The sequence below is a fragment of the Lutjanus erythropterus genome, chromosome 3 (assembly GCF_056507025.1).
Source record: "Lutjanus erythropterus isolate fLutEry1 chromosome 3, fLutEry1.hap2, whole genome shotgun sequence".
Taxonomy (NCBI): Eukaryota; Metazoa; Chordata; class Actinopteri; order Lutjaniformes; family Lutjanidae; genus Lutjanus; species Lutjanus erythropterus.
This window is the reverse complement of record NC_139319.1, coordinates 44,501,035-44,513,999: the sequence shown is the minus strand read 5'-3', so window position 1 is coordinate 44,513,999 and position 12,965 is coordinate 44,501,035. Positions and strand designations below refer to the sequence as shown.

Sequence of the window (12,965 nt, the reverse complement as noted above, 5' to 3'; positions counted from 1 at the left end):
ACTTTTGTTGTCACCTATTTCACAGATGAAAAATATGAAGGAACTAATAAAGATCACCCTGAAAAAACACCTTCTCAATGACCTCTACCGAACAGGTAGCATCATAATTTTGAGGGTCACCGATTATTCCGATATCTCTTCCTGAACAGGTGACATTCATCAGGTTGAAAATAGTAAGTTACATGAAGTTTGTGCTGTAAAGAGAGTTTGGTTAATCAGAGCTGGAACACTCATACAAGCAAACCTCAGAGAAAAAAAGAGATTTAGGATAAAAAGAGGAAAATGTTTCTGCATGAGGCTCAGTGTGTTGTTCATTTTACTCATACAATGGAAAAGTCTAGTGTGAGCCACAGAAAAGCAGGTCTGCTTGAATCATGACATTCTGGTTGTTATCACTGAGCAGTGATTTGCAGAATATCTCCAATGTACCTCTGTCGTTAGTTACACTGGGTAAATGCTACTGGTGGTATTAGTGGGTGATTTTATGTTAGCCTCGTCTTAACGTCCCCCATGTCACTTTCAAGAAAAAACGGACCGGCTTGTGTCTCACTGGTGAATGTGACGCGACCTCTGTCCGGCATGACATCAGCATGACTGTCCCGGCATCTGTGACAGGCTGAGGACAGTGCTGCTCCTCCTCTTCCGTCCACCAATCAGTAGTACCCATCTGTCAGTGCAGTACCAGAGCTTGTCTTCATGGTTCCACTTTAAAACGTCAGTCTTTACAGTGACTTGGTTTTAAAGACATTTCAGATTCTAATAAGATGACTAATATTTGGTTGCACATTCTCTGTCACAGTGCAGTGGTGATTTTTATTAGTTTTTCTAATCTGATCTGAGTCTGATTTATTTGTTATGTTTCTTGAAGGACATACAAATCCATTTCTATAATGTTCCACACTTTCCAGACATGAATAGGAACCGAATCACCAATTTCTATTCTTCAGTGCAGTATGAGGATTCCTACTGGACAGCTGCTAGGTGGAGCTACGCAGCCACGTGACCAATCAGGTATATGTTGTCATAGAGGTGGCCTACGAAGTCATCTGAGACATTGTGCGCTGCCCGCCGAGTGTTCCTAATAAACTCCCTCTTGGACATTTTGTTTTTGACGTGGGGGCTGGTCAGGTCGATGGACAGCAGGATGAGGCTGTAACACAGCACATACACAGCATCTGCAGAGAGATGAGAGGAAACAATGATCACAGGACAGTTTGGTCTCTCACGTGAGGCTCAGCTGTGCAGCTCTAAAGGGAACAGGGGCCTCAGTACAGAAAAATTTCCTAAGTGCTTATCGTATCTTAGCTTAACTTTCCAAAATAGGAAATATCCTATTTTCCTCTCACAGAAGCAGTTCTTTAACTCCTGGCTGTGTCCTGTCCTCGTGTCTTATCTTAACTGAGGAAATCCTAACTAGAGCTGTAAACTTGAGTCTTCAATTGGTACTTGTCCTCTCATGCCTGTATCTGTGTTTAGAATGGACACAAGGCTGCCTGTATCTATGACAATGGCTGTCTCACTTCACTTATTACTGGCTAATTAACTAGCATATGGACAAGTAAAGATGGCTGTTCAATTTTAGCTTTGACAGGTCGAATGAATTGTGTCATGAAGGAGAGAAAATTTCCCTTATCTGGGAAGATTTGAATAGATGCAGCATCATCTCATTAATCATCTTGACAGTCAATATACATCCAGTAAAGGGATAGTTCACATAGATATGTTGTTCACTTGCGCGACATACGTCACACCACACACACACGCACGTGAACGTGGCTCCAAGCTAAGGATCTACAGTGAAGATTTAGGCTAAAAACAGGATATAAATGACGTCTTCTGAGTCATCTTGGCATGTTGCGGCTTTAGGAGACTTACACCAGACAAGCAGTATGGAGGCATTTTATGCTTTTTTTCGCAGTTGGTTTTTCCGTTTGAAAACTGGTCACCATTCACTTCCGTTATTTGGGAGGTTCTGCAACACTGTTTTTCCTGTTAAACTCCAGCAGTGTTTCATGGACTAAAAAAACAAACCTGACCTTCATTCGGGGTGAGGGTGGGATAACTAGCCCAGGAAATTTAATGCGTCATCATATAGTTTGCGTGGCCTTTCAATAATAAGATTTCTGTGTTCCCATGTTCATCATCATTTCTATGGACCCCTATCAACAGTAGTGCTGCCATTTCTGACAGTCAATTAAAATTTAGCACAGGATCTACACCATTTCTAACTTCACAGTCAGACATTCTTCAGTTAGGATGCTTCTGTAGCAGCTAAACTCCTATTCTCAGATAAGATATGATTTGGGAACAGTTAGGGAACATGTTTCTGTAATACCAAAAATCCTAAACTGAGATAAGAGAGGATCTTCGACTTATGAAGTTTCTGTAATAAGGCCTCATTAGTGTTTGCTGTTCAAACTGAGCAGTCAAGCCCCATTAGTGTCACCTTCGGGATGAAATTTCATTGGCCAGAGAGAGACACACAACCCTGTCATGAATTTCATACGCATTTCATACAAACAGGACTTCTGAGCTCAACTTAACACTGCATAGAACCTAAAATTCGCCACTTTATAGCACAATACTATTGTGAGAAGAACCAGCATGGAAGGAGAGAAAAGTAGCAGTAAAAAGAAACGAGTGTAAACCAAACCTAAACATAATGAGTAAGATGTGTACTGTACTACTAACAAACTCCTAACTGTTCTCCACTTCTGTGCTCAATCCTCTCCAGAGGGGATGGAGGGGTTGAGTAGCAGTGAAGTGAAAAGGATGACTTCAGAAAGGCAGCCATCCATCAATCTCTAGCCGTGGGCTCCAAACCATTACACTAATCCTGCTAATCATACGAGTAGGTCCGAGGAGTTGAGAGCAACAGAGTCGGGGATTGGTTTCTGTATGGTCTGCTGACAGAGACAAAGCCCTCAGTTGGTAAATACACGCCCCATTGATAATACTGAAGCCTGGGATTACTTGAAAATAAAACCTTGACGGCTTCCCCCTCATTTCGTGGTTGGGTAGATTCAAAATCACTTCTACTGTCAGTACAGTTTTTGGCCCTCTAGCTGCAGGGTTTCAAAACGGTACTGTAACAGTTTCTCTATTTTCCTAACATTGTTAGCTGCATAATGTAGCAAATTCTCCAGGGCTCCTTTCTGACACTCATTAGCTCCTCCCTGTGGTGACTGTATTCAATAATGTCCAGCTCATCCACTCCCTTATCATCTCCAAAATGGTTGGGTGGGTCCTTTATTTCATCTTCTTCTTCTTTTCCTTTTCCTTCCCTCCCATATAGTCAAGGAATTAATGGGAAAACCAGCACAGCTTCCAACACGAATATACTAGTCCCTATCTCAAACTTGGTCCTCCAGGGAGACTGTTTTATCGGCGAAAATTAAACAAAGCAGGGGTTTGATTCAGAATTCGACAATCATTACCCTTAAACAAACAAATAAAATACTCAGTCCTCTTTGGATAATGTCACTCTGTTCATTCTCCTCCTCACAGTCCAACAAAATGTCCAGCAAGAGTTTCCAGACCACACAGAAACAGTTTATCAAAACAAAACAAAAAAGGTTGATCTCAAACAATTTAAGTTCTTTAAAAAATCATAACTCACAGTGTGAGGAACAAACAAAATAATAGAGCCATTAATTCAGTCAGTCAGCCTGTCTGCCATGTCTCGTCTTGTTCATCCACACAAGGGACTCTTTTTGACTTTAAACTGCATTTCCACCAAGCAGTTCAGTTCATTATGATTATTTTTGCGTTTCCACTGGCAAAAGTCATGATGATGCCAACAGCGTTTTTTGTCACTGCTCTGTTGAGGTTCCAAGCAAGCTGAACCAATACTAAAAGCAGGAGTTAAAACACTGCAGACCACTGATTGGTAAGAGAGAATCGGCGCAATCAGAGTTGTCTTGCCGTCTGCACTCTGATGAAGAACTACACTGTACTATGCAAAAGTGTTTGGTGGAAACGTGGCAATCAATATGCTTTAGTTTTTAGGATACTGACAGCTGACATGAAGCAGGATCATCCTAGTGTGTGTTCAGTATTTGTATATATATATGTATGTGCATGTCAGTGCCAACCTGGACTGAGGCCGAGTTCTTGGACGAGGCCGGGGTTACAGGTACAAAACCTGTGGCTGAACTTGGTGATGAGGGTTTCCAGATACTCTCCTCGCTCCTCTGGTGCGTGGATGTGCCTGAAGAAGTCCCGCAGAGCATTGGGAAGGAACTGGTTACTGAAGTTATGGAGGGTCACCAGCTCGTCCAGGACATCCCGCCTGCATGCACACAGACACGCACAAACACAGACTGAATGACATGATTACAAGCAACGTTTTTTAATTTGTACACAGATAATGAAAGTTGCTGACTGTGGAACTGAAGAGTCGACAATGAATAAACATGACTCAACAGTGAAGTAATTACACCTCTTCCAAACAGATTGAGGACATGCTTTTAGACTTTCTTCAGGACATACAGAAGTATCACACAATACAGCTGTTGTCCAAGAAGTATCCGTTGTAAGAATCTTATGTGGTGTGTTTTCTGGGTGTCTGTGTCTCACCTCTCATCCAGGTAAATCCTCAGCATCTTCCAGTTGAGCCGTCTGGTGTAGAAGATGAACTTAGCCAGCTCAGTTGGATGATCCACTAGTATACCTTTAGACATGAAATAACTGATACCCTATACACACACAAAGAGAGAGAATCATGTATCTTCTGAGTATAGCTCTTAATCCATCTAAATATCCAGACACACACAAACTCACACTTTGATGTTGAAGTGACAGAAAGTCTGGTAGCTTAGAATAATGACACATCATTTTGTAGCGGCATCTTTGTTCAACACACACACACACACACATTGCAGAGATTATGAGGTAGTGTGTATGGACACTATGTTTGGACATGTTTTATTTACCTCCTGTGGGTTTGCGTTGAATGTCAGGCTGCCTTCATCTAGTTGGAGGTAAAGTCTTCTATATGAGAAACCAGCTGGTAGTCTTCTGTTGTAGATGGAGCAGTGTCCCCATGTGGACTTACACAGGCTGATGGATAGAAACAAATAAAAAAAAGAACACAATAGAATGGGCCAAAATGAAGGCGTGTGATGGCTGAGAGCCTTTCTATATCTGAAACAAAGGCTTGCCTTAGATGAAAAATAAAGACATCAGTTGACAGACAGAATGGTGTCGGCAAAAACGTCACTTATTTCAACAGCTTGAACTTTCTGTCTTCTCTCCTTTCTGCTCAGGATGATTGCTAAAGGAAGCATAGCTCTATCACAAGAACTACTCTTGTTGGACAATATACTGTCCCAGAAATAATAGAATATAAAAGAAGAGAATAGAATAGAACAGATCTGTTAGCTCTGTTCAATACGAAGATTCAACAATTCCTTCTTTTTTCAGTCAAGTGCTGCTATATCAGCCAACATGAGTGTACTTTACCAGTAGGACTCACACTTTAATGTCATCCTTCATTATCTGTGTTGTGAAAAGATTTTAACACAGTCAGAGAAAGTTAAAGTGTGTATCCTTCTGGTGTTAGGTTGGTGAAACATCACTGCTGGGCAGTTTACAGCCTGTCATGCTGTTGCATTGCTCTGTGTACAATGATGCAGCTAAAAAAACAAGAGCTGAAACTTGGTTTCCAACCACTTGTTTCACCTTCATATCGGTTAACCACCAGTGGTGGTGGATTTTTTAAATAAGTGCACAAACTAATAAAAAAACTATATTTATGATTCCCCTTATTTATAATGGCTCACTGAAGTCTTATTACTGCACATTTTTTATAAGTTTCTATCTGTTTTATCTTTATTGTAATGCACACTGACTAACAAATGAAAAAAACAGACTGCTCCACTGACTGATAAACAATATCACTGTCATTTTAAGATCATTTTATGCAGCTGATATGACACCTTTTTTATTTAAAAATGGACTCTCAGGCTGTCGTAAGTAAATATGAAAGTAAATGCATAATTAGAATTTGGCACAAAATGCTGGTGACATTCTTATGTAATCAAACAGGCATGTAAACACAACACGAAACACTGAGGTCAGAAAAAAAAATATTGAGGTCATGTCTATACATTGAAAAAACTTTAGATGACACTGCGTAGCTTACTAGCAGTTATATCACACTTAATACCACACATAGACTATTCTAGAAGAAAAATCTGGTCATGTACATGACAGCTGTCAGTGCACACAACCAATGTGCAATCGCATATCCATCAGTGCCAAAAAATCTAATCAAATTGTGGATTTGGAGAATTGTGATGCTCCTCCCATATACTGTACATTCTTATCATGACTGTTTTTGAGCCTCTATCAGATCACCGCAACACAATACAATACAATCACAGAAACTGTAGGTGAACTTCCTTACCCTTGCCATAGATATTCGTCATTTCCCAAGTCCTGCCACACACAGCCAGCCAGGCAAAGGTCAGTAGCGTTCAGGTACGACAGTATGGTGATGCCTAATTCAGGTGGCAACATCTCCAAATCTATAAATCCATGCTGCTCTTTACCTGCAGTCACAGAGGAAGAGGAGGAGGGACACAAAAACAGAAAACAAGCTAAGTGATGCCTGAAACATACAGTATGCACAGATTGAATTCTTCACTCAGGCTTTATGCTGTTTGCTTCTTCATTCATCCTGGGATGTTCTCACTATGTCAGCACAGCTCTCGTCCTACTGAACAGAGCTATGAACGTGTTGTCCTTCTGTTTGCACATTGACCCTGTGACAGATTGCTGATGATGAACAGTGCCTCTCATCCAGTGTCTGCTGGGATATGTTGTAGTCCCCCTGCCAGCCTGCAAATGATGATGTAATTGAACTTTTGCTTACACTGGGCAGGTCTGCAAGATAGAGGTTGCAGAAGGAAAATGTATTCTGAGAACATGAAGTAGACACTGGTGTAAATCTATCACTCTGTTCAACCTTATAATCCCTCATTTTAATGTGCACTGTAACAAATTTTAGGCTTCAGTACGAATTAAATGATGAAATCAAGTGTTCCATATGTAATGGCGATCAGATATGCATGCATCTGATTCTGAGTAATTGCTAAATGTTTTTGGGTATTAGAGTAAATGTAATTTATGATTGTTGTTACATTCTTCCATGTTGAATGTTGTGATCATCAGTGTTCATCATGGGAAACAAAGTTGAGTACTGCGTGTGTGTTTGTGTATGGTACGGAGCTTGAAGCTGTAAGAGTAAATTATACCAGGCGTGCTTGCGTCACGTTACGGCCGCACCACGTCAGACAGAGCTGATCACAGCCATTCCACACAATGCTTGTGATTCCACCTGCAGTGCCTTTACGTGTCCCAGACGCAGCTCTCTGCACTGCTCCACTTAAATTACGTCCATTTTTGATGGATGCCACATCAATCGGCAAAGAGCAGATCGAACAGGCAGGAAATCAGACACAGAAAAGGCAGGGAGAATGTTGTTAATTTTCAAAATAAAGGACCCGTGCAGACTCACGACATAAAGACCGACAGAAAAGAAACTATTCAACCACATAGCCTGCAAGGAAAGAGGACCTAATCAAGAAAATCTGAGCAAGTAAACATAATCGGGCAGGCAAAACACTCCGCTGCTGAAATGCTTCTGAAACACTGCTGGTGGGGCTTGCAGTCGTCTGGAGGACGGATAAGAACCGCTGCACGGACGAGCCGTGCTTTGTGGAATCAACCTGTAATGCTAGGTTCTGGGCGAGATCAAGGTTGGGTTCATGCAAAATTCTGGTTGTAACAAAAGGAATGGATTAAATTGCCAAGACCACAAGACAGTTTAAGATAGCTGTGAGCTCAACAGATTCATCTGTTTGTGCGACTGGTCACACTTAAGACAATAATGTGACCTGAGAGATAAAAAAGGAGCTTGTGGGCAAAAACAGGACGACCAGCTAACATAAAATAGGTATATCAGGGACATGTATTGTATTGATCCCAAAAAGTGTTGTAGAACATTTTCCTTGTTTAGTCAGTTGGTGTCAAATCAGTTTGTTTATATTCTGTGCTGATGCAAATAAGCCAACATTGAGTGAAGACTCTCAATGTCATTTGTGTTTCTTGAGTCCTTGTTGCCCTGGTTTCCTCCCAGTGAGATCCAGTTTAGTAAGTTAGACCCACGAAGACAAGAGTAAAGAGACAAAACCCGTATATTTGGCGAGCCAGCCAAGAGGACTCAGCAGGGCCCCTGACCTGAAGAGGGGGAGCCTCACTCTTCTTCAGACTGAACACGCCATGAGCTCAATGAAAAGGTAAGCAGAAAATCATTTTCTAATTTTCTGCATTGGTGGTTTCGGCCTTTGGGGAGGAGCATGACGTCCATGGCAGAGAAGTAAAAGTCCTGGGATGTCCAAGAGCATAAGAAAGTAAGCCAGAGACAGCAACATTATTTTGACTTGATATATAAACTAAAATCCTTAAGCATTTGCTGAATTGTTTGTGTAAACTGGAATGGGGTTTGGTGCTCTTTCATGAAACATTCTCTTCATGCATGAGTTGTGTTGAATGAGGGAGTGAGGGGGATTTCGGCTGCTTGGATAGATACTGTGTAAAAGAAATCCTAGGAGAGACTACTGTGTTAGAAACTCTACTCTAGACGCAAGAAAAAATGAATAAGCATTCTCTGAGAGTCAACTGCTATATAATCGTTTACACAAGGCAGGTCTAGGGTCCAGAATTGCATGTCTACTGAGCTTTCACTGTACAAAATCATTTATTATCTTATATGCATAATATAATGGTCTGTAGGACTGCAAGGACAGGAATCCAGCAGTAAATGAAAAAAGTGATCCCAGCTGAAATAACTGAAATAAGAGACATAAAGAACATAAGAAAAATGAGTAAACAGTGCTGTCCTGTGGCCATAGAGCGGTATATTCTTAAAGAAAAAAGGAAATTTTAATAAAGACCCCTCTTGCAGTGTGCCTATGCTGAAAAAGAGGTTGAAAAAATATAAGTGAGTATACTGTGATACTTCTAGTGAGGTAAATAAAGAAGAATAACAACTACGAGGGATAAGTGTGCCCCCAAAGAAATGAAACCACCACAAAGTACTGATCAATTTTTTTTTCTTCTTCTGAGCAAAGTTACCACTGTTTGCTCTCGGTGTCTTATTTCCAATGTTGTATATTCATCTTTGGCATTTCTGCACATTTTGCACAAAAACCTCTCTTTCTTTGTCACTAGAAAAAAAGTCATTTGATTTTTATCTCTACTGAGTTTGTTAATGAAGTAAATTTAATGAAGAAGCAGACAAGCCCAATTCAGTGCGCTCAAAGAGACAGCTTTGCTGCCTTCATGTCTTCTGGTGAAAACACAAATGCTGACATCCAAGTGCAATATTGATCTATCTACTTAAAATAATTGTAATTGTCAGATCATGGGGTTCTAATGAAAAGGTGCACTAATTGTTTATACCTTTCAAGCCTCATCCTGCTGTACTAATGTGTATGACAGCATTTCACTCAACACAATAAAATCAATTGGATTCAGCACTAAAAAAATATCTGTGTATCATTCTGTGTAAGAAATCGATCCCTGTTATTTCTAACTACTGTATATGGGCTATATGCACATAACACCAGAAATAATGGGAAGGAGAGGGGCAACCAACGAACATGAAACAACCCAAGAATGAACTCAAAGAAATGTACACAATGAGCACAAGCAGTCGGGTAACAAAATGTCGATATAGAGTTAGTAGTAGCAATGTGCTGAGCCTGTGTTGGTGTGTTCATACCGCCCATGCGTGTTCTCAGCAGGTGGTAGATGTCAGGACCATAACAGTGCTGAGGAGCTCTTCTCTGGGGACCTCCATCTCTCCCTGAGAACAAAAAAAATCAGGGTAAGTTTTTTGCTTTTTATTCATTCATACATTTATATACTGTTTTAGAGGGTAGACTTACCAGACACACTCCATTCTTATCATCATTTAACTTCATAAATAAGTAAATATATTACAAAGGATCATTTAATATAATATTATTATTACATAAACTTTTGTTATTTTTGCTTAATGGAAAAACCTGAACATTTGCTCATGAAATGTAGCTACATGAAATGAAATTATACGGCGAGTCTATTATCTAAAACATGACCACTTTAGCCAACATGGAACATTGTTGTTTACTCTGATTTATTATGTGGGATTATTTTATGATTATCCTCAGAAAGAAAGTAATTTTCCACAGATTTAGGTAAAATAGGAGCCCAACAACAAGACAGACATGCATTGCTAGGGGCACTAAAACAGCAGGACAAAATGATTTGAGCAGAAATACAGAAATTATAGCCTGGTGGGATCAAGTGTAATGCAGGACAAACAGGTTGGAATGGAGTTAGGAGCACCTTGCTCTCGTCCTCCTCCCCCTCCTCCTCCTCCTCGGTCAGCCAGATGGTCGGCAAGCTCTTCCTGAAGCTGCTGCTGTTGTCTGGGAGGCAGCCTCCACAGTGCCTGACCCATCTGTGTGGGAGCAAAGTAACACAGAACAGGCAAGTCACATACATCAGCAATTCACTGGTGGGTATCACAGTGCCATCTAGTGGACCCCGGAGGTAGTGGTGCTGCCAAATGGTTAGTTAATTGCTGCTATTATTACATGTTCTTTTTATTTTTGTATCTAAATGTAAAAAATCAAGTCAACGTGTTTTGCTGCTCTCTCAGATGCAGTCACACAAAATGGATCATTTCAGCTGGACAACCCTGTGCCAGCAAGAGCTCAAAAGCATGTGGTAAGTACATATGACCACAAATGCATTAAATGTGGATTCATAATGGAATAATTATAATTTCTTTGTCTTTTTTTTTCCTCACTTACTTGGGAAGGTGGTCCTCAGAAATGTTTTAACAATCAGAGGTGGGCCTTCATTTACAAAAGGTTGAGGACCACTGACTTGGATGACGATATATGATAACTGTTCCTCATTTATACCTACCTGTTGTTCATGATCAAATCAGAATCACAATCAGTTTACTGGCCAAGTATGTCACTCCAGATTCTTTTTATTACTCATGATATACTTACAGGAGGAGACAGCAGCTATGTCCAGCATAATTTTCCAGTGAAAGAGAACTGCTTGCTACATCTGTTATATGATTAAACTGATTTAACAAATAAAGTACAAATAAAGCAGACTGATTTATTGTGCAAGAACATGCTGGTAACATGTTCATGCAGTATCCTGGCTTTAGCCACTTGGTCTCTCTCTGATTCTATGGATCTATGGCTGAAATGGTAAAACACTGCATGTATTGAATGAGTTGACTATGTTAAAAAATGAGCTATTTGTTCAATTTTAGATATATGGATCTGTAATTTCATATTTGATTTCTAATGGGTTTGGGTGCCAATATGTTACTTATTGATGTCTGCACAAGACTGAAGTCCATCTTGTAAACAGGTGACCTATGACAGTTATATGAGTTTATGATCATATTATTATATCATACCTTAGCTGCATTAAACACAGTAGTGGAATGCAACTAAGTACATTTACTCAAGTACTGTTAAGTGCTATTTTGAGGTACTTATAATTTACTGATGCATTTCCATTAATGTTAATTTATAATTCTCCTCCACTACATTCTGGAGGCAAATATTGAACTTTTTAATCTGCTACATTCATTTTAAAATTTAAGTGGCTTTACTTACTTTGCAGATTCAGATTATTAATGCAAAACTACTACAACAACAACTAATGAAACGTGATGTAAAATTGTAGATGCATCTATCTAGCAGTTGGCCTATTTACAGCAGCTGAAACTAACTCCACCTTCACTAGCTGGAGCAATATTAAAGAGATTAACACATTAATGCATCACTCAGTTATAATCCAGTATTATAATACATTATGATTCTGAAATAGGCCATTCTGCATAATGGGCACTTTTACTGTTTCTACATAATGTTTTTGTGCATAATCTAACATTGATCATTTAACTTTTATCTCGGTTAATGATTTATATTTTTTCATACCCAGTTATAGTTTATAATTTACTTTGAGCTAATTATAACAACATTGCTGCACAATCACTTACAGTCATGGTATACACCACTGAAGTGGCACTGAAAAACTGGATGACTCTGCTCGAGATTATACACCAACCACTTCCATACAATATGCATACACTCCTGCTGATAACACTAATAGCAGAATCTGCTCAAAGCGTTGTGACACCTCGGTGCTGATGGTTGGTCGACTTGTACATAAATCCAGCAGCAGTGCTCTGGCTCTGCCCTGTCTGTCCCTCTCCGCCTGTCTAACGTCAGCTGTGTTGCATAAACAAATCCATTGCACTGTTGTAAACATCAACGTTGGAAAGTCCAGCAAGCAAGCTACTTTGACCTGTAGTCCCGCCTTCCCTCCAATACTATTGGTCACTGTTAGCAACAACAGCAACAACGGCATCAAAAGTGAAACGTCATTGGTTGAAATGGCTGTCATTCACTGTCTCTTCTTACAAATCCCCGAGTTAGCTTACCGAGCTAGTTTAAGTTGACGAAGACAGTGTCGAGCCAAACTAGTTTATTTTACTGCCCCACTAAACGACATTAATCTCTTTTCTCTCACCAACATGGCCCAGTATTTACTAATGAGTCCGACACAGCGGCGTAACCCGAGCTACCAGTTCCCTACCTGAGTTTAGTGATTCCTCTGACGACCCGACAGCACACAAGGAAAGCTGGACCTGCGGTGTCCTGCTCTCACACGGATCCAGTTGTCACTTCATTTAGCCGAGTACAAATAGAAACAGAGCAGCTGCTCGTTTATTCAGAGCGAACCTTTCATATTGTAATCTGTCAGTAAAACAGTTCTCATGTGTTTAGAGCCTCCTCCTCCTCCTGTCACCACGGCCCCTCCTCCTTCCCCCCACGTCACTCACACAAACACTTGAATTTAACGAAAATTTAGAA

At 40.2% G+C, this 12,965-nt stretch overlaps 1 protein-coding gene across 2 annotated transcripts; it reads right to left on the bottom strand.

The window, feature by feature from the left end:
• Positions 1-299: 299 nt before the first annotated feature.
• On the bottom strand, positions 300-12,938 carry fbxo8 (F-box protein 8). Of its 2 annotated transcripts, none has more exons than XM_084747651.1 (8): positions 12,688-12,938; positions 10,399-10,513; positions 9,791-9,874; positions 6,410-6,554; positions 4,935-5,061; positions 4,579-4,697; positions 4,095-4,291; positions 300-1,175 (listed from the first exon to the last, which is right to left on the bottom strand). In XM_084747651.1, the coding sequence occupies exons 2-8, from the start codon at positions 10,511-10,513 to the stop codon at positions 988-990; spliced, it is 975 nt and encodes a 324-aa protein (XP_084603777.1). In that variant the 5' UTR covers positions 12,688-12,938; the 3' UTR covers positions 300-987. The 2 variants fall into 2 exon arrangements, with proteins under 2 accessions (XP_084603777.1, XP_084603768.1); XM_084747642.1 differs by lacking the exon at positions 12,688-12,938 and adding an exon at positions 12,229-12,341.
• Between the last annotated feature and the right edge of the window lie 27 nt (positions 12,939-12,965).